The 23,052-nt window shown below is 47.4% G+C and overlaps 4 protein-coding genes, 1 long non-coding RNA gene and 3 other non-coding genes across 12 annotated transcripts; 3 read left to right on the plus strand and 5 right to left on the minus strand.

Annotated features, from left to right (window-relative positions):
* Positions 1-347: 347 nt before the first annotated feature.
* On the minus strand, positions 348-419 carry trnae-cuc (transfer RNA glutamic acid (anticodon CUC)). Its single transcript has one exon. It is a non-coding gene; the product is annotated as a tRNA-Glu (tRNA).
* A 701-nt stretch (positions 420-1,120) lies between these two features.
* On the minus strand, positions 1,121-1,192 carry trnae-cuc (transfer RNA glutamic acid (anticodon CUC)). The gene has a single exon. It is a non-coding gene; the product is annotated as a tRNA-Glu (tRNA).
* efcc1 (EF-hand and coiled-coil domain containing 1) lies at positions 1,179-9,699 on the plus strand. The gene is made up of 8 exons (XM_057029266.1): positions 1,179-2,429; positions 3,145-3,533; positions 6,565-6,713; positions 6,914-7,049; positions 7,147-7,303; positions 8,046-8,204; positions 8,603-8,672; positions 8,783-9,699. The coding sequence occupies exons 1-8, from the start codon at positions 1,758-1,760 to the stop codon at positions 8,914-8,916; spliced, it is 1,866 nt and encodes a 621-aa protein (XP_056885246.1). The 5' UTR covers positions 1,179-1,757; the 3' UTR covers positions 8,917-9,699.
* Positions 2,819-2,890, minus strand: trnae-cuc (transfer RNA glutamic acid (anticodon CUC)). The gene has a single exon. It is a non-coding gene; the product is annotated as a tRNA-Glu (tRNA).
* A 371-nt stretch (positions 9,700-10,070) lies between the features above and the next one.
* Positions 10,071-12,380, minus strand: LOC130523758 (uncharacterized). Its single transcript, XR_008949994.1, has 3 exons — positions 12,172-12,380; positions 11,925-12,084; positions 10,071-11,395 (listed from the first exon to the last, which is right to left on the minus strand). It is a non-coding gene; the product is annotated as an uncharacterized LOC130523758 (long non-coding RNA).
* Positions 11,257-13,859, plus strand: LOC130523754 (serine/threonine-protein kinase OSR1-like). The gene is made up of 3 exons (XM_057029267.1): positions 11,257-11,440; positions 11,634-11,687; positions 11,779-13,859. Exons 1-3 carry the CDS (start codon positions 11,372-11,374, stop codon positions 13,462-13,464), a joined length of 1,809 nt encoding a protein of 602 aa, XP_056885247.1. The 5' UTR covers positions 11,257-11,371; the 3' UTR covers positions 13,465-13,859.
* Positions 13,860-13,969: 110 nt separating this feature from the next.
* Positions 13,970-16,930, minus strand: LOC130523756 (liprin-alpha-2-like). Of its 4 annotated transcripts, none has more exons than XM_057029272.1 (7): positions 16,762-16,930; positions 15,457-15,539; positions 15,096-15,197; positions 14,788-14,850; positions 14,562-14,693; positions 14,315-14,368; positions 13,970-14,223 (listed from the first exon to the last, which is right to left on the minus strand). In XM_057029272.1, the coding sequence occupies exons 1-7, from the start codon at positions 16,913-16,915 to the stop codon at positions 14,056-14,058; spliced, it is 756 nt and encodes a 251-aa protein (XP_056885252.1). In that variant the 5' UTR covers positions 16,916-16,930; the 3' UTR covers positions 13,970-14,055. The 4 variants fall into 4 exon arrangements, with proteins under 4 accessions (XP_056885252.1, XP_056885250.1, XP_056885251.1 ...); XM_057029270.1 differs by having other exon boundaries at positions 15,078-15,197; XM_057029271.1 differs by having other exon boundaries at positions 15,445-15,539.
* On the plus strand, positions 16,886-22,910 carry cfap57 (cilia and flagella associated protein 57). 2 transcript variants are annotated; one of them, XM_057029261.1, is made up of 21 exons: positions 16,886-17,045; positions 17,380-17,693; positions 17,770-18,029; positions 18,113-18,287; positions 18,378-18,530; positions 18,660-18,799; positions 18,958-19,123; positions 19,269-19,382; positions 19,453-19,665; positions 19,859-20,032; positions 20,116-20,277; positions 20,473-20,628; positions 20,725-20,818; positions 20,890-21,080; positions 21,171-21,344; positions 21,489-21,647; positions 21,739-21,882; positions 21,964-22,080; positions 22,186-22,320; positions 22,412-22,555; positions 22,635-22,910. In XM_057029261.1, exons 1-21 carry the CDS (start codon positions 16,886-16,888, stop codon positions 22,767-22,769), a joined length of 3,480 nt encoding a protein of 1,159 aa, XP_056885241.1. In that variant the 3' UTR covers positions 22,770-22,910. The 2 variants fall into 2 exon arrangements, with proteins under 2 accessions (XP_056885241.1, XP_056885242.1); XM_057029262.1 differs by having other exon boundaries at positions 21,964-22,071.
* The last annotated feature ends 142 nt before the right edge of the window (positions 22,911-23,052 follow it).

Raw genomic sequence — 23,052 nt, forward strand, 5'->3', positions numbered from 1 at the left:
GGGGATAATCATCTCCACTAATGTCCTCCACGGAGGACTAGTGTAGGAGGATACAGAGATAACAGCTTTAAATAAAGGAGAGTACACAGAGAGCGCAGACCTCCGCCAAGCAGCTCATTTTCACACATATTGTGACTTGTGACGTGCACTATTGTTGCTATGTGCACTATATAAGCAGTAGTAACTCAAGGTTATATAACAGTTGGTTGCTTTATACTCAAAGCCCTTTGGCTTTGATGTTTAGAATATCAAGGGCTTCATTGATTTAAAGGAAGGTAAATATTGGGTTATTAATTAATGTTCTCATGATCCTTTTTTAGACACGGACCTAAGGTCAGTAAAACGAGTTCCCTGACCGGGAATCGAACCCGGGCCGCGGCGGTGAGAGCGCCGAATCCTGACCACTAGACCACCAGGGAGATGTGCATGTGCGCGTGTGTCTGCGTGTGTATCCTGTATGCGAAGATACACACATCATCTATATTGTCAATGTCACTTACACATTACAGTTCTTTTTTTTAAAAAAATTCATCTGTTCTTTATATAATAGATCGAATCTGTCGAGCCACAAACCGCTTTGGTACAATTTCAATCCAGAGAAGAGTTTGAAGAGCGGAGTCGTCCTACCTGTGATTTGCTTCTCTGCGTCACCATAGCAACCGCTGTGGTGAATGACGTGGGTGTGGCCTTTCGGTGCAGTCTGGAAATTTTAATTTGCTGTCCGACAACCGTCAAACTTTACCGCGAGACTAACGTGATTAACAAAACGACCTCTTTCAACAAACTATTCTGTGTTGTCGTGATACTCAAAATCAATTCTCTTTTCCCAAAATTGCTTTGAGCTATCGGTTCAGCTAACCTATATTTCCTTCCTTCCTTCCTTCCTTCCTTCCAGACAAATCATTTCCTGATTGAAAAATCAGGGTACTTTATTGATCCCTTTAGAGATAAACGCCATTTAGGTCGGGCTGTGCGATAAGAAATGGAAGAACACAACTTTTGATCTTTTCCCTTTATTGAGATGAACGTAACTACAGGCAGAGAAGAGCTGTGAGAGAAAATCTTTGTTTTACTGGATATATTATTGTTGCCTCAAAGGGATTCGACAACATAAAACGCGTTCCCTGACCGGGAATCGAACCCGGGCCGCGGCGGTGAGAGCGCCGAATCCTGACCACTAGACCACCAGGGACTTTAAAGCTCGGAAACTACGGACAGAAAAGGACCGTAACAGGTAGTTTTAGTGGCTAAATCACTTCTCTTGGATCAAAAACAATTATTTTGGTTTATTTCATTCACAGGTTAATTTTGCTCGTTTTAAACCTGGAGAGATGCAACGAGCACGCGCGTCAGCCGGCTGCAGAAGGAGCCTAATCGGAACAAAGTAACAAGTAACGCAGAACGCTTTGGTGCGCCGACCCAGGGTCACGTGCTCCACAACAGCCGAATATTCACGATGTAAAAACAAAAATCTTATGGTTGAAAAAAAAAAAAAAGGTTTACACACCTGGTCTCAATTACAACTGACGGCAACGTCTGTATGGGCGCGTTCTGCGCCTGTAACCGACTCCCCTGGTTGGGGGGCAGTGCTAGATTCAAATCCGCTGTTTTAACACACGCCTTCGTCCGTCAGGCCTCAGAGGTTCCTCAGAGGTTCTGCACAGAGGTTCTGCACAGAGGTTCTGCACAGAGGTTCTGCACAGAGGATGGACACGGGACCAGAGCTCTCTGAGGAACTATGATGTTGCGCAGTAACCATGATGGATGCTGTCGACTTTTTTGATCCATACAGAAGACCAGCGCGCAGGACTCAATGGATAGTCAGTACTTTAGCCTACCATTACGGACTGGACCGGGGGGTGGAGAACGAAATTATAGTTCTGGCGACCGGGCTGGACCAATATCTGCAGGAGATTTTCCATCATATGGACTATCAGGGTGGAGGGAAAATTCCCGTTGAGGATTTTAGCGCTTTGTGTGAAGTTCTGGGACTGAACAAAGACGCGGATGACGCCGAGTCTCCGGGGGGGTTCGACCATTTACCTGACGAGCTCACCTTCAGGCATTTCCACGCTAAGCTGTGTGGGTACTTCAGCAGCAAGGCGGGCTGTCAATATGAGAACGGGCGGCTGCTGGTCCAGAGGGACAGCGAGCACATAGAGACTCAGATCCGCTTGAGGAGCCCCCTGAGGCGGCGTGAAAAGCCGATGTGCGCAGGGGCGAGCTCCTGCGCCTCCGCGGTGGGACGACACGCCACCGGCTGCAGGGTCGGCTCCTGCTCCAAGGAGTGTTACGAGGAGATCGTGGCGCTGGAGGAGGCAGAGGATCGAATCTCGAAACTGGAGGATGAAAACGCGAGTCTGAGGGAACTGATAGAGGATATGCGAGCCGCGCTCCAGAGCAGCGACGCCCGCTGTCTGGCTCTGCAGGTGAGAGACCTGGAGATCGGACTCGGTCCGTGAACCACCACCATGTAGAGGATCTAGAAGATCAGTTCTAACTGAGTGTTGGGGAGTTGCAGATCCTTTTCCTCTCCAGGAGCCTTGAACACACAGCTTCAGTCAGCTGCTGCAGCCCTCTGACACATCCCGCTGTAATATCATCAATAGTTAGTGTTCCAGTTACAAACTTATTGAATGTTCTGTTTAACATTATTGGCATTTTTTTTTGGGGGGGGGGGGGGAATAAAACAACTGTTTTAATTCCCTGCAGCTCCTACGAAATAGTCAAAGTGAGTGCAACAAATGTCACACTGACCCAAACAGGACCACCAGGGGCGGGTAGGCAGACACAGTTCAAACTACAGAAATAAAACTGCTTCCCTGACCGGGAATCGAACCCGGGCCGCGACGGTGAGAGCGTCGAATCCTGACCACTAGACCATCAGGGACGGGGTTATGTGGTCACCATGACCACACATGTCCAGTAAAAGTTCAAATACAGGATCAACGGGTGTCTTTGATCAGGATACATCCTCAAACCAGCAGTGAAGCAGGGAATAGAACCTTTGTCACCTCGGTGGAGATTAGGGAACGATTAATCAATACAGCACACAGAAACAACTTATTGGTTGATTTAAAATGCAGGAAAAGCATTTTAAAAGCGGTTTGTTTGTTTGTTTTTTCCCACGTTCACATTTCTTAGGTTGGACTTTTGAAAAGCCACTCCAACCACAGAGCAGAGGCTCAGACGAGTGCGAGCAGCAACCAGAGCAACCTGAAGAGCCTGCAAAACTTTCTGAAAGAGGTGGAGCTGCTGCGGAGCTCCAGGGAGCGACAGGCAGAAGAAGCCGTGCTCCATAACAAGAGGCTGGAGCAGGAACTGTGGCGGTCTGACGAGGCTGTGGCTGCCTTGGAGGAGTGTAACCAGACGCTGAAGAGGGAGCAGGTGGACATGAGGAGGAAGGTGGAGGAGGCCAGGCAGGCCATCCTCAGCAGCATGAAGAAGGTGAAGGAGCTGGAGGCCAAGGCCGGGCAGGTGCCAGCGCTGCAGAGACACATCCTCCAGCTGGAATCGGAGCTGCGCTATGGCAGGTAAGAGGGCTGCATCTTTACTGAGTCCAGTACCCGTGAGGTGACCCGGTCCAGCCCAGTGTGGCAGGTCGGCAGGTGAAAGAACCAACCTCTGGATTCCACAGCCCGGAACGCTGAACCAGATCAAAAAAGTTCCCCCTGACCCATGTTTCCAGGGTCAGGGGGGAACGTGATGAAACATCATCCAATAGAGCGAAGATGACTGTGTTTATCTGCGTCCTGTCCGGAAAATCCGAAGACTGGATGTGGTTTACTATTGTTGTAGCTTATTAAAGCGGCATCGTGTGTGGCTCCTGAGGGGAACACCTCATTTGGGTTGTAATTGTGCTGCTCCAAACAGTACAAGCCTTTGGTTCAGAGTTTCTCTCTGTCTGTTCTTTCTATTCCAACCATATAATTACTGTCGGCATGTCTGGACTTCTAAGGTACCAGATGTCTGTGAAAGGTCATAACATCATCCTTCAGTGATGTTATTATTAACCTGAGGCTGAACACACCCAGACCTATGATTGAAGGCATTACTATGATCTGCCTTCAGATGCTTCTAAACAGCACATTTAAACACAATATCTGTCTCCTCTCGAACCCAGACGGGCTGCGTTCCAAAGTCCTTTTGCTGCCCCTCCATTGATTTTCTAATTTCAAATAATTCAACTCCACAAAGGCTTCGACTTGTCAAGGAAAGCTCTGTTCATGGAGACCCTCGGCTGTTCATCAATCAGCCTGAGCTCTTCCACTCTGCACCCAGACGAACAATACCACACAAGCACCCCCGTCCCGGGGTTCTTAGCAACCATGAATAATCCCAGAGAGCCCCTCGGTACCCAGGGGTAGTGACAGAGGGACCGCTGGCAGTTGAGGCTCTTTACATTGTCCAGCTTTAGAAACCAGCCGGTCCACTTTCAGTGCTCAGTGTGCGAGTGTCAGGGTGCACGTTTAGGTGCGGAGGGCTCAGAGAGGCCGCCCCGTGTTAAAGGCTGCGTCCACCATAACTTTATCCTGTGGCTTACCTCTAAACTGCTGCGATCAGTAATGAGATTAGCACGAGGCTGCTGGGTCCCACAGGGCCGTGTAGCAATGTGGATTGCGCAATAATGTCACTCTTGCTTCTTTGTTTTTGAGGGCACCTAAGGAGGCATTGTTTAGTCAAGACTGAAAGCTCAAATCTCACTTTTCTTTCTGTGGACAAGCCTGCAGACCTTTGCTGTGCGCGTCCATAAAGCCGGGACCTCTGGAGGCAGCCAGGGAGCCCCAGGGGAGCTGTAAGCCTCCAGCCTTTTCACCGGCTGGATGGTGGTTGTGGGGAGAGGAGGGTCTAGCAAACTATTTATCCGCCAAGGCGGAGTGTGAGGAGCAGGTGGTGCCCCAAGCATGTCCCCCTCTCACTAATGTGGGGGGACATGCTCCAGGAAGTGTGATAGTGTGCAGCCTCCCGGTTGAGCAGCTCTTAAACGTGCCGCGCTGCCTGGAAGGGATGCTTGCCTCAGCAGAAATACCAGGCATCATAACTCATGCCACCCAGGCATTTTGGACTGCTTCCTCTTCTTTTTAGGTCTACGAGCCCAACGTTGTGCCTCCCACTAGCAGAGGTGTCGAGACGTTTTGTGTCATAAAAGTCTTGCACCAGTTACCTCGAGAGGCCTTGATTTCATTTGTTAGCTATGTAAACACAACTTCCAACTCCCATTTTTTACGCCTTCGAAGAAAAGAGGCCTGATGAAGCTTCTCCTGCTTCAGCGACACACTGGAAGTAGCGCTTGGAGGACTCTAGGGGTCCTGCTCCAGCTCCAACCAGCTCTGACAGGCCGAAAGAATTGCAAGATTTTTTTGGTTAAGGTGGAGGTTCCTATAATTAGAAATGCTCTGACACAGCTGAGCTCTTCATGTCTAGTGAGAGCCCCCGGGCCCACAGCAAAATTAGCCTTCCAGAGGCTACATAAGCCTTCTTTAAATACACTGCCCCAGCGCTATTTTCTGCTAGGCGATGTAGCAAAGTGCCCTCAGTCCCGACACAAGCACAGTTAAACTTTATTGCTCCTCAAAGGTCTGACCCAGTAGCCGTGGCCCGGCTACAGTATTCACTGGGCACTAGCCGCGGCGTTCCCCCCAACGACTTACAATTAAAATGCCATTAGTCACGCTGAAGAAAGCCCTCCGCCGGCTCATTCCAGAGTCTGAGCATCACCACAGCAACCAGCAAAGCTGCATGTGTGTTCACATTCATGCTGCAGCTCCATGTTGGCCCGACTGCAGCTGCTGGCCCCTGTGAACTCACTTTTTCCTGCAGTGTGGCCCCCACTAACGTAAACATTGCTCTCTGATTGATTGCCTGAAATCGCGCTGCAATTATTGACTGTGGGTGAAGCCAGTTGTTTCTGCGGAGGGACCGGAGCGTTGCACAGATGCAGGGAAACGTAACCTGCTCATGTCGACAGGAAACACGCACGAGCAACTTTGTTTTTGTTCTCTTTTTTCAGAATCGGGCTGTTAAAAGCATTTTTTGAGATTTTGCCCTTTTCCCCAGCCAGACGTTATCATCTGGAAACACTTAGGCTGTGATTTACAAAGGCCCCCTATCGGATTTCCTCAACACAAAAGAGCAAACAGCAGGAGAGAGCTCGAAAATCCAAACTATTATATAGCAATTGAACGCCTCAAACAACATCTCCCTTTTCTTCCCTGAAGCAACTGATTGTGTGGATTCAATAATCCTTGAACAAGATACTGAAATGGAAGAAAGCTCGTATTTTCATGTACTGATGATTAAAGACAAAACAGATGTTGGACACCTATTAGAAATCTTTCCAACTTTCACAAATGTGTTTTTTTCTGCAGGGAAACAGCAGCGTTGTGTCATCGAGCCACTTTACTGTAAAAATGCCTTTCAGATAGAAAGTCTGGCTTCAATTACCCCACCCAGGGTCGCTCTGCACCATCACAGGCCTCTATAAAATCATTATGGCGCCTGTAGACGTGGCTCGATACTTGTCCGCAGTTTTTGCTCCATCTGTGTGTTACTGTGCTGTTTCAGGTCGGAGGTGCCCAAAGTGCCCCTCCCAGGCAGCAGCAGGGTCGAGGGGCAGTTGAACGCTGGCTGCAGGCAAAGCCAGGGGTGTTGGTCAGAGTCGCAACATGGCCGCTGCTCCCCCACGGGCCGAGCTGTGGCCACACCAGATACCAGTAAGACCTGATCCTCCTGGTGAACATGTGAGAAATAACCAGCTTAATTAAGCAGGAAAGCTAACCTAGCATTAGCGTTGCAGCATGATGTGAAGTATTCAACCCTTCTAACATCCACTGAGGTTCATTCTGCGATGAAGGTGAAGGACAAGCACACAATCGAGGTCAGAGTAACAATGAGGGCTTTCTGTGGCGTCTAGTGGAGGAGCAGCTTCTTCGGTCAGTGGAGGGCCAGGCAGCCTCTGATGAAGAGGAGGAAAAGTGGACCGGAGAGCAGCAGAGGCAGATCACTGAGGTCAAGAGGATCCTGAGCAGGCTGTCCTGCTGCGGAGAACGGTACAGCACCTCCACCACCTCCACCTCCACGTCCTCGCCAGCTCCTGGCAAAGCGGTGCAGGTGTGTGTCAACGTGTGACCTCTGCTTGTGGCTCAGGTGCGACAACAAGGCTTTCAAAAAGCTGATGTCTAACTTTGGGAGCTTGAGGAGTGAGGAGAGCTGCAGCGCTGTGGTGGAGCTCCTGGAGAGGGTGACCAGGCTGCAGAAGGAGCTGGAGCTGAGGGAGAGCCAAGAGGAACTCGACGTGGAGCAGGTATGAATGCTGCCTGGCCTCCATCGCTCCAGGGTGGGCTCCTGGAAGCTGTTTTCTCTGGACAACCTTTTCTTTACATTATGCTCGTTTTGTGGCTGTGAGCTGTTTGTTGAAGTTGTTGTGAAAGTGGAGGTCTTCCGAAGGTAAACCGCATGCAGCCGACCACACCAGCACCACGAGCAGCAGAACCTCCCTGTGTGTGTTTGCAGCTGCGTCTCGCCGGGCCCGACCACAGGAACACTCCGCCCTAATCCCCACGCCAGCAACATGAATTAAAGCTCTCTTGTTGGAGTCAAGCTGTATTTTTACAACACGGGAAAACAAGCAGAAGGGGGTGGGTGACGTAATGTTTCCAGAACATCTCTGCGCTGGAGAAGACAAACCAAACAGCGTCGTGACAGTGAGGCTTTGTGGATGTGCAGGATGTGACCTTTGGCCTTCATTTCACCATCACATGAAGCTCCACAGCAGAGATTTCCTTCAGTGTTGGCAGGGACGCCAACACGTGGGCTGAGAAGCCACTTCAACCCTCTGGCAGAACTTTAACTGCTCCTATTTTGATTTAAACCACTTCTATATCACTCATATAAAGGATGTTTTAATAAACATCAACACACTACTCATTCATGTTGGGAGTAATGAATGAGTGACGTGTTTTCTAATACCCATCGAATTTCCCGGGCTGAGTGAGGGATCCATCTAAAGATCCATGATAATATGAGGAATCTGCTGTGTCTTGCAGATGAAGGACTCTCTGGTTCAGGAGCTGCAGCAGAAAGCAGAGAAGACGGAGCTGCTGCAGCTGGAGCTGCAGATGTTGGAGACGGAGCGAGTTCGCCTGTCGCTGGTGGAGGAGAAGCTGGTGGACATCCTGCAGCTCCTGCAGCAGCTCAGAGACCTGGTGAGCAGCAAGCTGAAGCAAATCCCGCTTCATTCAGAAACAGGTTTAGCTGCAGCGCCGCTCAAAACGTCGTAGTAACAACTGTCCCGTCAAATCAAAGTCTGCTGAGTTTCAAAGGGAATCTTCCGCCTGGTTGTCATTTGAGAGTAATCCACCCTCACAATGACTTCCTCTGGCCACACATGAAAAAGACACGCTAATGAGAAATGTTCCTTCACATTGTTTGAGGACACTCGTCCCAGAATCTCTGGAGTCAGCTTTGAGCACCACTGTCTCTCCATTGTTTTCACTTTGGAGAATAGTGACGCCAGAGAGGTGGAAATTAGCCCCAGGAGCTGATGCATTAACAGGAACCCTTCACAATTGTTAGGATTAAAAATGTCTTTTCCACATGACAGAATGTCTCACGGAGGTCTCTCGGGAAAATGTTGCTCAGCACTTTGGAGTCGTGCAGTGACCCTCATCACGGTCTGTTGATCTCAAATAAAGAGTAAAAGCTGAGGCTCTTACTGTCTCCCAGCTCAGAGCGTGTGTGTCTGGCTTCCTTTGGTGCTCACATCTGTCCTGTTGTTGCACAGGAAAAGCCCACATCCTGGAGGTGCTCAATGCTCTCTATCATGAACTGGCCGCCTGTGAGATTCTGTCTGCTGGGGGACCTTTGGACCGACCACCAAGTCAGCAGTCTCTCAACACCCTTTTCATTTCCTGCTGATGAGGGCTCCCCCTGCTGGACCAGGCAGGCAGCAACAGATTTGAACACAAGCTTGTGGAAGTGTACAGTGATGTAGCTCTGACATTAACATAGAGCAATATTAACCAGCAGCCTTAATATAGAGACATCTGTGTTTTTGAGACCTGTAATTGCACTTAAACCTTGTTCATTTAATGTTTCTTTTGTTTGAATGTGAAAATGCTGAATAAGCTAAAACCTAAACCTGCAGGATATAATTGATTTTCACTGGTCTTTTTATGATAAGCCAGAGTCCAAGCAGCTTAAAGGAAAGTGGCTCTGTGACCTCCATGAGGATCAGTGGTTCAGTAATGATGATGTGAAATGTGATGGAAACACAAGGACCGTTTCCATCCAGCCAACTATGTTCCATCACTACTCCAAACTTCCAGTTAGTTGTAAATACCAACTTTCAGGATTTTATTTCCAAACCCTTTAACAATCTCCTGGTCTGTCATGTGGAGCTTCTTTTGACACCAGTCATAACTAACGGACTTCCAAAACATCACTCTGGTCGCTGGGACTCAATAAATATGATTATTTACTGGACAAAGATCAGGCAGCATCTACATCTTAAACGCTCCCCCACCAGTGAATAAAAGACTTGTTCTCCGGTGAATCCTTAAAAAATGTGTATTGTTTTTGTACTTTTGCAATTTTTTTCATATGTAAACAGTGTCTGTTTTACTCTCTTTCATCCATAATGTATAAAGATTTCATGGCCAAAGAAAAGGCTCCAAAATAAAAAAGATAAGTTGAAAACAACGTAACGCTGGATCATTCTGATGAATGTAAATTCCATCCTCCCCCTCACTGCTGAATACGGTGCTTGAGTGATGTGGTGCACAGTGGTTCACCAGGACTGAGGCTGTGTGAGGCTCTGCTGGCACCAGGATGAAAAGGGCGGGAGGGAAGGACAGGCAGGCTAGCATGGAATGGAAGGAAATCAAAGAGAAAGATGCAAGAGTTCTAGCTGCAGTACTAAGCAGTAACACAAGAGGCGCCACTTGGCATAAACTGGCGATGCTCCCTGGCTGTTACAGCACAATGGAAGAACATGATAGGAGCATTACTATCAAGGCCTCAGAGGTAATAAAGGAAGCCGAGCCTCGTCTCAAACATAAAACAAACCGAGATTAAAAATGAAAGGCCCTGCTTTAATGTCTGACATCAAAAACCTAAAGCTAAATTTGAGCACTGCCAACTCTCAGTAATCAGGTAATAACAGATGTTGCTGACACATTGTTTAGCAAAGGAAACCTGCCACCATTCTTATGCAAACCTGTATTTAGTGTGGGAAGAAATATTCATTTCAGGTTTTCAGTACATGCAGATTAAGACATCAAAGGCAGAACCAAGTTGAAGTACAGTATTATGGGCTTTAAAAGGCTTTAAAAGACTTTAAAAGACTTTAAAAGTCTTTTAAAGACTTTCTAAAGACGGGCTTTGATATACTATGTATATTATCAAAATGTGCAGGAATGACCTCTGCACTATCCGAGTTCTTTTTCTTTCCCTAATAACCAAACAAACCAGACTAATCAGATCTTAATATCCTGTATGTATGTAATGTACTGAGTTTATGGTTGCTTTATGGTTGTATTTGCAGAAACTGAGACGACAGCAGGACGACTCCTCAGGACGCTCCAAGAGATGGACCGGCCTCCACAGGAAGCTGTGGAAACGCCCGTAGAAGAGGGCCTGGTAGCTGCGTTCCACCCTCATTCTCATGGCAAACTATGGCCCTGAACAGTGATCTATACATTATCTCATGGTCCAGGCCCACTTTAGGGTGTCCTGGTTCAGAGGCCTGGGACATCTACATGCCCTATCCTTTAGAACAGTTTCAGACTTTTATCATATTCACGAGCGTCATCTACACATAAATCATTCTAGAAACACACTACAAGAAAGTCTGCTAGAAAATAAACCTTTTTCTATCTTCTACCAGCTGCAGAACAACAGGGAGCTCCAGGATCAAAAGAGCCCAGTGGAGAAGCTGATGGAGAAGCTGGATGAAAATCAAAAAATCATTCAAGATGTGCAGCAGCAGGTTAACGATGATCTAGAGGTGCACATCAGCACACCTGTTTAGGGCCTGGCAGGATGTCCTCTTTGATATGAACTGAGACTCTTGGCATTGTCCAAAACTGACAATTACATTGCAAAGAATGAATTCACATTAAAAGTGACATTTGGATTATTCTGAAAATCCAAACATTCAGGTCTTTCATCAGATTTGCAACATCAAACCTGAACCATTTTACAAGTTACAAGTGTGGATCTATAAGTAACTTCAACATAATACAACAGAAATGAGGCTGTTGGATCATGATTTGATGGTTTTTACCTCCCTGTTTAGAGTGAGCAGACGAGTGAGCAGTCTTCTGAAGACATCTACATCAAGACAGATGAGACATTGGAGGAGGAAAATGAGATGCTGCGGACGGAACTGGAAGATCTGCTGAGAGAAAGGAAACAATTTGGGCTGTTTCTGAAGCAGCAGGTTAAAACATCTGCCTGTTAAACATCTGGAGAACTGAGATTCATTCCAGACTTTGATATCTACGAGGGGCTGTGAGGGCCATGGTTCAGAAATGCTTCTTGGTTTTTAAACACTGCTTAAACTTTCTACACCCACCATGAGAATTTAGTCATTTTGGGGGAAAATGTTGATTTATTCTGTTTCTTTTTTACAGGTTGCTCTTTGGGAGACAAGACTGAGCTTACTTCAGTCTTGTGATGAAGTCGAGGTGCGTAATTATTCTGTTCTTTAATTAATAAGAGAAAAATCAAGTAGTTCCTTCCAGAAATGAGCCTGACTCTCTTCTTCTCATCCACCAGCTGAGAAAGAATCTGGAGCTCTTTGTGGCCATGGACAAGAGTGAGTTCACTGAAGTGATGAAGCACCAATGCAAACAGCACACAATGGAAGAAGAAGAAGAAGAAGATGAACTGACAGAAGAAGAAGATATAAAAGATCAACTCACAGAAGAAAAAGAAGGCCCAGAGGACAAGAGCTCCCAGCCTTGGTCCACCAACAGGGATGATTATGAGCTACTCGAGGTCATTTGGAGCGGGGCAACGGTGGTGGTTCAGGTCGCCCGTTGTATACCACGCCAGGAGAAGGTGGCCATCAAACGCACCAATCTAGAGAAAAGCCAAACAAGTATTGATGAAACTCTGAAAGAGGTCCAGGCCATGAGCCAGTGCCACCATCCCAGCATTGTGACCTACCACACTTCCTTTGTGGTCCAGCATGAGGTGTGGCTGGTCATGAAGCTGCTGAGTGGCGGCTCCATGCTGGACATCATCAAAGGCATCATCTCTCGAGGGGAACACAAGTCCGGCGTCCTGGACGAGGCCACCATCGCTACTGTGTTGAAAGGTGTGCTTGAAGGCCTTGAGTACCTCCACAAGAATGGGCAGATTCACAGGGACATCAAGGCTGGAAACGTTCTGCTTGGAGAGGATGGCTCAGTGCAGATTGCAGACTTTGGCGTCAGTGCTTTCATCAATCAGAAAAAAGTCTGCACAACATTGGTAGGAACACCATGCTGGATGGCCCCAGAGGTCATGGAGAAGGGGAAGGGATATGACTTCAAAGCTGATATTTGGAGTTTTGGGATCACAGCCATTGAGCTGGCTACGGGGACTGCACCCTATCACAAATACCCAGCGATGAAGGTCTTGATGCTGATGCTGCACAATGATCCCCCGGTCTTGGAGACTGGGATCACAGATGAGAAGATGGTGAAGAAATACAGCAAATCCTTCAGGAAGATGATCGCACTGTGTCTACAGAAGGACCCGGCGAAGAGACCAACATCTTCAGAGTTGTTGAAGCATAATTTCTTCCAGAAAGCAAAGACTCGTGAATATTTACACGAGACGTTGCTTCCTAGAGGACCCACGATACCAGAGAGATCAAAGCCGGTATGTCAAGAACCAGGGCCCAGCTGTCAGCTGCACGAACCCGAGGCTGTCCAGTGGGAATGGAGTGATTATCGGCTGGATGAAGAAAGTGATGAGGCTCCGAGGGAGAAGGTGGGATCGCAGAATTCCGAGGTTTTCCTGACTCCAGATCTTCTCTGCAGTCAGCTCCAGCTGGTGGCTGCACGACAGCCAGAGGTTCCTCAGGCTGCAGACGAGGCTTCGCTGGAGCCGGCGCCAGCCACCACGCAAGGCCCTTCCCAGGGAACATCACAGGCTTCAGTGGTGCCAGGATATTCCAAAGCCCCCATCAGCTTGGTGCTGAGGATCAGAAATTCAAAGGAGCTCAATGATGTTCGCTTCAGGTTCTTGCCAGGGACAGACACAGCAGCGAGCGTGGCCCAGGAGCTGGTGTCTGCAGGCCTGGTGGAGGGCAGAGATCGAGTAATAGTTGCTGCAAATATACAGAAGATGGTCGAGGCGCCTCAAGCAAACACAAACCTGACGTTCAAACTGTATTCTGGATCAGAAAAAGCAGACAATGTCAAGCTGATGGGTTCTGCTAAGCTCTTCTGCCTTGGACCATGTCTACCATAAGAGTTATCAAGCCAAAACCTTGTTGATCGCATTGTTCTGACTCATCATGCCGCCTTCTGTTTGGTTTATTTGCCGACATCTACGTCTGTTTGGCTTTTTTTTGCTTTTCTAGTTTTTATATTCATGGATCAATTATAAAGACAGCAAGAAACAAAGTGCTGCAACTAAAAAACAGCAAGGACATCGTCTCTACCATAGAGTGTGTCCATATATTACCGTTTGTCTATTGAACGTATGTTCTACATGGCTCAATGTTGAATGTATAGAATATAGAGCCTCCTGTAATCAGGCTACTCAGACTGTAGACAGGAAGTTGGTTGTATAAATGATGAATTCTGATGGAGACGGGCATGTAAACGCCCTTTACAGCTCTAGCATCTGAGCTCAGCAGTGCTTTGAATTTTCTCCAGACAATTTTTAGGTCATTTTTAGGTCTCATACTGTGTTCATAAATAAAATTCAACCTAAAATGTATTTCTGTTGAACATCTTTCCATCGACTAAAGTCACAGAACAAAACATGACATTTTATTTGACATGTTGTAGTCTGTTATTGGTTTTGTGCCCTTTCCACTGAGCATCTTAATCAATCTTAATCTGGGCCTTCTTCTTCTTCTGTGAGTTGATCTTTTATATCTTCTTCTTCTGTCAGTTCATCTTCTTCTTCTTCTTCCATTGTGTGCTGTTTGCATTGGTGCTTCATCACTTCAGTGAACTCACTCTTGTCCGTGGCCACAAAGAGCTCCAGATTCTTTCTCAGCTGGTGGATGAGAAGAAGAGAGTCAGGCTCATTTCTGGAAGGAACTACTTGATTTTTCTCTTATTAATTAAAGAACAGAATAATTACGCACCTCGACTTCATCACAAGACTGAAGTAAGCTCAGTCTTGTCTCCCAAAGAGCAACCTGTAAAAAAGAAACAGAATAAATCAACATTTTCCCCCAAAATGACTAAATTTTCATGGTGGGTGTAGAAAGTTTAAGCAGTGTTTAAAAACCAAGAAGCATTTCTGAACCATGGCCCTCACAGCCCCTCATAGATATCAAAGTCTGGAATGAATCTCAGTTCTCCAGATGTTTAACAGGCAGATGTTTTAACCTGCTGCTTCAGAAACAGCCCAAATTGTTTCCTTTCTCTCAGCAGATCTTCGAGCTCCTTCCACAGCATCTCATTTTCCTCTTCCAATGTCTCATCTGTCTTGATGTAGATGTCTTCAGAAGACTGCTCACTCTAAACAGGGAGGTAAAAACCATCAAATCATGATCCAACAGCCTCATTTGCATGTTACCAACATTTAATTTAGACATCAAGGGACCATGTTAACCTGCGTTAATGGAGAATAGGTCCCATTAAAGAATTCTGTCTCCTCTTGCAGTTCCAGTAGCACCTGAAAAATGCCAGAGAAAAAGTAGGAACTTGTAAAATGGTTCAGGTTTGATGTTGCAAATCTAATGAAAGACCTGAATGTTTGGACTTTCAGAATAATCCAAATGTCACTTTTAATGTGAATTCATTCTTTGCAATGTAATTGTCAGTTTTGGACAATGCCAAGAGTCTCAGTTCATATCAAAGAGGACATCCTGCCAGGCCCTAAACAGGTGTGCTGATGTGCACCTCTAGATCATCGTTAACCTGCTGCTGCACATCTTGAATGATTTTTTGATTTTCATCCAGCTTCTCCATCAGCTTCTCCACTGGGCTCTTTTGATCCTGGAGCTCCCTGTTGTTCTGCAGCTGGTAGAAGATAGAAAAAGGTTTATTTTCTAGCAGACTTTCTTGTAGTGTGTTTCTAGAATGATTTATGTGTAGATGACGCTCGTGAATATGATAAAAGTCTGAAACTGTTCTAAAGGATAGGGCATGTAGATGTCCCAGGCCTCTGAACCAGGACACCCTGAAGTGGGCCTGGACCATGAGATAATGTATAGATCACTGTTCAGGGCCATAGTTTGTCATGAGAATGAGGGTGGAACGCAGCTACCAGGCCCTCTACTACGGGCGTTTCCACAGCTTCCTGTGGAGGCCGGTCCATCTCTCGGAGCGTCCTGAGGAGTCGTCCTGCTGTCGTCTCAGTTTCTGCAAAAACAACCATAAACTCAAGATCCTGGGTCACTTCTGCTTATTTGTGTGGTTGGTTGGACAGCTTCTGTTGGTAATAATAGCAATAACGTAATCAGAAAGTGTTTCACCTGTGACTTACCTGATAACTAATGAGTTTATCAATACAATAGAAGTACCTGAATTTAACTCTATCCCCTAACGTCTGAATATGTAAATAACTTGTAAATGCATAGTTAAATATTAACTCCTTTGTCTTTGATGACAGGCTTCAAACCCTAACCTTTGTTTGTTTTTTTTGAAACTCTGAGGAGACTTCAAAGCCCTCTCTAGTGTTTAGGATCAAGTAAGTCGCTCAAAGACTGATGCTATGGTACGATCATATCTCTACCCAGTAGGCCTTATTTCTGCTCTATCCGATACTCTTTTCTAGCCTACTAATCCTAACACTGAAGGTCTTCGCAGTTTGCATGTGATCTTTGAAATAAAACCAACTAGACTAACGCTACAGCTTTTTGTATGCACATGTGGAATATGAATTTATACAGGATTAACTCCCAAAACAAATATATTGTTGTTTTCAACCACCTGCGTCTGCACGCTGGACACTGCAGCGCAAGAAAACAGCAAACCAATTTATTTTATTGTGTACATCACAATAGGTCAAATTTGTGAAGCTGTGCAGCAGAAACAGCAGCCTGATATGGCGGAATTGGCTTGTTTAGATGCTTTTGGGCTGGATGGGCCTGTGTTGCATGTGAGGATCGTTATTTAACGGTGTTATTTGGTGCAGCGCAGCTGGCGGAAGAGTGTGTTGTTCTTTGTGTTTTAAACAAACAAACAAACAAAACAGGTGTTGACGAGCTTGTGTTTGTGCGTCAGACGCTGACGGCGTCGCACAGAACTTGGGGAAATCAGAAATTCCAGCAGTTTTTCAGTTCCGATCGGTGATAATGAGCCTGTCTGACCATCCAGATGCCATATTCAATAAAACTGAACTCTTTTTGCTCGCTCATACTGACATCTTCATATTTAGACTTTAAAAATACTTTTACTTAGTACTTTTTCTTTTTAAAACGTTACTCGAGCTTCAGACCTAAGATGGTAACTGTTGTTGTAAATACTGAGGATACGACACTAAAAAAGTAGAGCTGTTGTAAAACTGTGCATTATGAAAATATGTATGCAAAAGATCGATTATTAATTAAGGATGGAGAAGAGCGGAAAACTCGGACCTTACCGGAAGCAAGATATCGCGAGATCTTTTGTTTCCCGCGTGATTCTCGTGTGGGTTGCTTAGCGACCGAGTCGCCGGAGTAACGCTTGAGTGTGTGGAGAACTTGCAAAACAAAAGAGTTCTGCTGATGATGGCGAATGTAGTGGCGCAGCCGCATTTTATCTTTGGCCTGAGGGCCGGCGTGAGGAACAATCTGGGCTTCTGCGACGAACAAACGCTTGTTTTCCCCTCCGGAAACAACTGCGTGTGCCACAACACCATCCAGGCCAGCCAGAGGTTCCTGCCAGGTAGGCCGAACAGTTCACGTTTCACCACCTTCCCATATATAAGGGCAAATTAATGACGTTTTTTTTGGAGGATTTATTGTTTTGTCACTATAGACATTCTTCATTTCAAACCCATGTGGAGCAGTTCAATATACATTCATCTAATTATGGTTTCACACTTCGGAACAACGTCCCAGCTGCAGATCTTCATTGGTTCTCATTCACCTTAAGGGCCAAAATTGGAAGCAACTTCTTTTCTTGAAATAAAAGACACTGGGGTTTTGTTTGAAGGCCTTTGTGGAGGTTCACAGGATACTTGAACACACAGGTCAGATCATTTGTAGTGTTTCTGCAGGTTCCGAGAAAAGCCAGGGCATGTGTGCTCTGGCCCTCAGTGCCAACCGGCGGTACCTGGCGGTGTCGGAGCGTGGAGAGAGGTCCACCATCACTGTGTTGGATCTGCACCATGAACAGGGAAGAAAAAGAAAAGTTCTGACTGCAGGAGACCTACCTGCCCAGGAGTTTGTCTGCATGGCCTTTTCCCCGGATTCCAAGTATCTGATCGGCCAAACAGGTCCTCCAGAGTGGACGCTGATCTTCTGGTTATGGGAAAAACACAAAGTATTGGCAACAGTTAAAACAAGCAGCTCCAATAACCCTGTGAACCAGGTAAGCCACGCTTGGTCTACCATCACAGCTGGGGTGCTTGGTGGACGCTCACTTTCATCTTCTGGCCTCCTGGCAGGTGAGCTTCAACCCTTTCAACAACACACAGCTCTGCGTGAGCGGAACTGGCGTCTTCAAGCTGTTCCGCTACGCGGAGGGATTCCTGAAACAGAGCGGCGCCTCCAAGGTGGAATCCATCAACTTCCTGAGTCACTGCTGGATGGCCCCAGAGCGCGTGGTCGCAGGCACGGACACGGGACGACTGCTGGTGTTTGAGAGTGGAGAGCTGCGGAGAGAGATGGTCGTGAGCGCTCCTGCCCACCCGGGGCGGGCGGACAGGTCAGCATGAGCTACATCTCCACGGATCTTCAAATGAACTGTTCCAGGTGTCTTTAATCACTAAAAGTGTGAGTGCGTCACAGGCAGGTGGAGATGAAGAGAATCAAAGCCAGCGATGCCGGTGAAAACCCCCTCGCACGTCGCGTCACATCCGTGCTGTCCTACTCCAAAGGCTTGGTCTGCTCTTTGGGATCAGGCAGAGTTTGCCTCTTTGTAAAGAATGAAGATGACAGTTTCACCAGGAGCAGAGAGATATGGGTAAAGAAACCAGGACTTTGAACAGGCTTTATGTTAAATAGTGCTACTAAATATGGAGAAGTAATGCAGGCATTTCTTTTGGGGGGTCAGATCCCTTCAGACCCTTCCAGCAAGGAACTGGGCCCATCTGACAGTCAGGACATTGAGACCATGTGCATGAGTCCATCTGAGGAGACCCTGGCCGTCAGCACAGACCGGGGGCAGTTGTACAGCATCAGCCTCTCTGCTGTGGATGTAAAGCAGGTACAACTCTCACCTGAGCTCGTGCACATGTGCTCACGGTTGTGGTGATCACATGCCACATAATTGCAACTGTTTTATAAAGGAAAGCTAAAGATGAAAGAAGCTGCATTTGATCTTTTCGCCCCTCAGGAGGAATCAGCATATTTTGACCTTCTGTCCCAGTCCTTCCACTCTAAGGCCATCACTGGTTTGTCCATCTGTATCCGAAAGCCCATCGTAGCCACCAGCTCTCTGGACCGCTGCGTTCGCATCTGGAACTATGAAACAAAGTAAGAGGAAGTCACACCTGGGTCAGACACGAGAGTGAGGCCAGTTCATCTGTGCACGACAGGAAATGAATCCTGGGCAATGAAACAGGAAACCAACTGGATGCAAATGCTTCGGAAAAGCCTAATAGTTGTAGCTGATCTCTTTGAATCTTCATTAGAACCGTGGACCTGTGCAAGGAGTTCCAGGAGGAGGCCCACAGCGTGGCTCTGCACCCCACTGCGCTCTTCGTCCTCGTGGGCTTTTCAGACAAACTCAGGCTGATGAACATCCTCGTCAACGACATTCGCATCTTCAAGGAGTTCACGGTGCGTGGCTGCAGACAGGTGAGCTGCGCCCGCGCGTGTGCACGTGTCCTCAGCAGACACAAATATGCAACCTTCATACTGTGACCCGAAACATGAGCCGTGACAAGCAGCACGACAGGGGTTGGATCACGTGACCCAGCAGGTTCTTCTCTCTACACGCCAGTGTGCTTTCAGCAATGGGGGCCACATGTTTGCAGCCGTCGATGGAAACATCATCCACATCTACTCCTTCACATCTTTTGAGAACATTCTCAACCTGAAGGGCCACAGTGGGAAGGTAAGTTAGGCTCCAGAGTGCTCTTCAGCGTGTTCAGCCCAAATGTTGGATGCAGCCTCCCTTTCTGCAGGTGCGCGGTGTCGAGTGGAGCCCGGACGACGGCCGGCTGGTGTCCTGTGGGTTAGACGGTGCAGTTTATGAGTGGAACACACACACGGGCAAACGTGTGTCGGAGTGTGTGCTGAAGTCCTGCAGCTACACGGATGTTGTCTTCTCTTCAGACCTTAAGACCATTCTGGCTGTGGGAACAGACAGGACTCTGAAGGAAATCCAGGACTGTCAGGTGAGGGACAGAAACACAGGGACTACATCAGTTCCTACGTAAATGGAACCAAATGTAAAGAAGCCTCCAACTTTGTCCTGGTTTTGACTTGGGACTAAATTAAAACAACAATTAAGCTCTAGTAACAAATATTGTTTTCTTGCCAAACGCCTACGTGCAGGATCTCTAAAGGTCTCGGAGTTTGCCTCCACAGGTCTTGAGAGAGGTCTCTGCTGATGAGGGAACATTCACCTCTGTAGCAGTGTCTCACTCTGGGAGGGTCGTCTTCACCGGGAACGCCAACGGAACCATCAGCGCCATTAAATACCCTCTTCCCATCCAGAAGGAATGGATAACGTACCAGGCTCACGGGGGCCCTCTTACCAAGGTTCTAGCACTAAAGGACTTTTCATTGAATTAGCTTTTATTTTAATAATAAGAAAAGGAAATCATCCCATTGTGTGGCCTCAGATGATGGTCACGTTTGACGAGCAGTTCCTGCTGACGGTGTCTGAAGATGGTTGTTTACTGATGTGGAAGCTGCTTGATAAGGACGGCCGAGGACTGAAGGGGACCAGGCAGATTGTCCACGCTGAAGAGATCCTCGTCACCAAAGCAGATCTAGAGGAAACGGTGCGTACGTGTAGCCACCATTGGTGATGATTTTATCTGTGCTTTGCCTTAAGGAGGCTTTGGTACATCTAAAAAAGTAGATTTAAGGAGGAAGTTTGATGTGTTGTGGATCTAAAACCGTGGAAACAGACAGTGGTGACACAGCACTTTGTGTTAGAAGGGGTCAGTCCAACTCAAATTTGATCTGTGATGCAGAACCAGAACATGATGGAAATGAAGCTGCGCCTGGAGGAGCTGCACATGGAGCACGAGTACCAGCTCCGTCTGAAGGTCATGAGCTACAACGAGAAGATAAGGGAGCTTTCAGACAAGTTAACGCAACAAACAGAAACGATGGAAACACTGAAGCAGGTCTGCCGCTCACCTACCAAACAGACGAGGAACATCATCTTCACCATTATCTTATCACTTACTCCAGATAAACAAAGATACTCTCTGAACCTGTAGACCACGACAACACAGATGGAGAAACGGGAACGGGAGCACCAGCAGAGTTCTGCAGAAGTTGCTGTGAAGCACTCCAAAGAGTTGAAGGACCTAGGTAAGAGGAGGATCTGTGACTGTGCAACCTGGATCAATCAATCAATGTAGTCCATTATCAACCATCCTCAGAGGTGTCCTACAGCCAGAAGCTCGTTGTAGAGCACACGAGGTACCAGGATCTACAGCAGAAATACCAAAGAATGGAGGAGGATTATGGGAACCAGCTTAAAGCTGCAGAGGCAGGAAGGCTCCAGTCACTAGAAGAGCTAAAACAAGTCTATGAGGCCCAACTCGAGGAGAAATCTCAGCAGCTGACGGAGGTAGATCAAGAGGAACGTGAAGGTGTTCACTTAAATCCTTGAGCTGGATCCATTTGTGACGTGGTCTCTGTGATCTCTAATTGTGTTCAGTGTCAGGAGGAATCCCACCGGCACAGCCGCTGGTTCAAGCAGATCGTCAAGGCAGTGGAGCAGGAGGAGCAACGAAAGATCCACATGATCGGAGCCGAGTTTGAGAACAAACTGCACGCTGAGAAAGAGACCAACAAGAACCTGAAAGGAGAAGTTGGTGTCATTACCCAAAATGTGAGCTAAGAATTGTTAGATCTTCTACGTATGAGATGGATTTACGTGGTGAACTGTTACGTGAAACGTTGATGGAAACGTCTTTGTGGGGCTGCGTCTTCTGTCCTCTGTCTCGTCTTGTGTGGGTCGTCTGTGTGACAACAGCTGTACAGTCTGCAGAGACAGTTGGACGACAGACGCAGCGACGTCAACAACCTGAAGCAGGAGCGGCAGAGCCTGCTGGGGCTGGTCCGCTCCCTCAAGAGTGACATCGAGGATCTGAGGAGACAGATCTCCGGACACGAAAAGACCAACCAGGACAAGGTGCTGGAGACCAGAGCTTCCTCCTTCTACTGCTGATGCCATGTGTTAGTAGGTTATGAGAAATATGAAAGCAGCTTCTCGCCACACCCAGGACAACACCATCTCCAACCTGAAGAAGAAGAACCAGGACCTGGAGAAGTTGAGGTTTGTTCTCGACTGTCAATTAGAAGACTTGAGGAAACAGATTGAGCCTCAACAGGAAGACGTCAGAAAGAAAAAAGAGCACATCCAGCAGGTGTGTGCACCTCTAACAGCCTGAGTCTTCCCTCAGGAGAGCAGCGCTCCACACGGCTGTCGTGTTTCTGCTGTTTCACAGCTGGAGGAGGAACTGCTGCAAGTTGACAAGATCAACACTCAGCTGCAGCTCAGTGCGTCTGACCTGAGGCTCAAACTGAGAGCGAAAGAGGAGGAGATACGGAAGGAGGTGCAGAAAGTGAGCACATGCACCCCAGGGGTGGTTGAACAATGTCTCACGACTGACGTCATCGTTGGCTCGTCTCCATCAGACGCTTGATGGTGGAATCTTTCCTGTGGACAGGTGAAAGATTTAGAAACACATCTTCAGCGGCTTCAGTCAGACCTTCATACCTGCGTCAGCTTCATCCAGGAGCCCAAGAAGCTGAAGGAGAGCGTGCAGACGATCTTCAGCCGCCGTGTGCCTCAGGCCGGCAGGGTGAGGAGGAGCTAGTCAGGCTTCAGGTTATTGTGTTTGTTTCCACCCTCCTCACGATCACAGCAATAATGTGGTGTGTGTTGTTTGAAAGGTGGAGAAAAGCAGCATGGATGAAGACGTCAAGCAGATCCTCTGTCGCCACCGGGAACACCTGGAGAAAACAGTGAGCAGCCTGAAGATGAAGCTGGCAAAATCTGCTGAGGAGCACGACAAGGTTTACGTGAAGCTCATGAAGGTGAGCTGGGGGAGGGGGGGGTTTCTCTGTGCAGCCCGTTCTGGTTCAAGTGTCTGTCGATTCATCATCGTCTCTGCAGGAGAACGTGACGCTGATCACTGAGATCAATGAGCTGAGGAAGGAGCTGCTCTCACTGAGGACTTCGCTCAAACCTCCACCGGGGACCACGAAGAAGAGCAACAAACGACGTCCTAAATCAGCAGACGTTCACTGAAAAAACCTAAATATGAAGCCTTAAGAGATGAAAGCAAATTCATTTATTTAGACACTTGTAATAATGTAAGAGAAAACTTATCATGTAATAAATGTGTCCTCCGTGACAAAGGCGCCCCCTGTGGCGGGGGTGTGTAAGTAACATTGATGACTTCCTCACTTTCCTTTAATGTGCTGATGATGCTTTGATGTAGGAAGAAACCGTCCCAAACACGATTGCACTAGAGTTCACATGCGATTCAGAATTTAGGCCTAACTTATGTTGTTCTCAGGAACTTCCACGA

The sequence above is a fragment of the Takifugu flavidus genome, chromosome 4 (genome assembly GCF_003711565.1).
Source record: "Takifugu flavidus isolate HTHZ2018 chromosome 4, ASM371156v2, whole genome shotgun sequence".
NCBI lineage: Eukaryota > Metazoa > Chordata > Actinopteri > Tetraodontiformes > Tetraodontidae > Takifugu > Takifugu flavidus.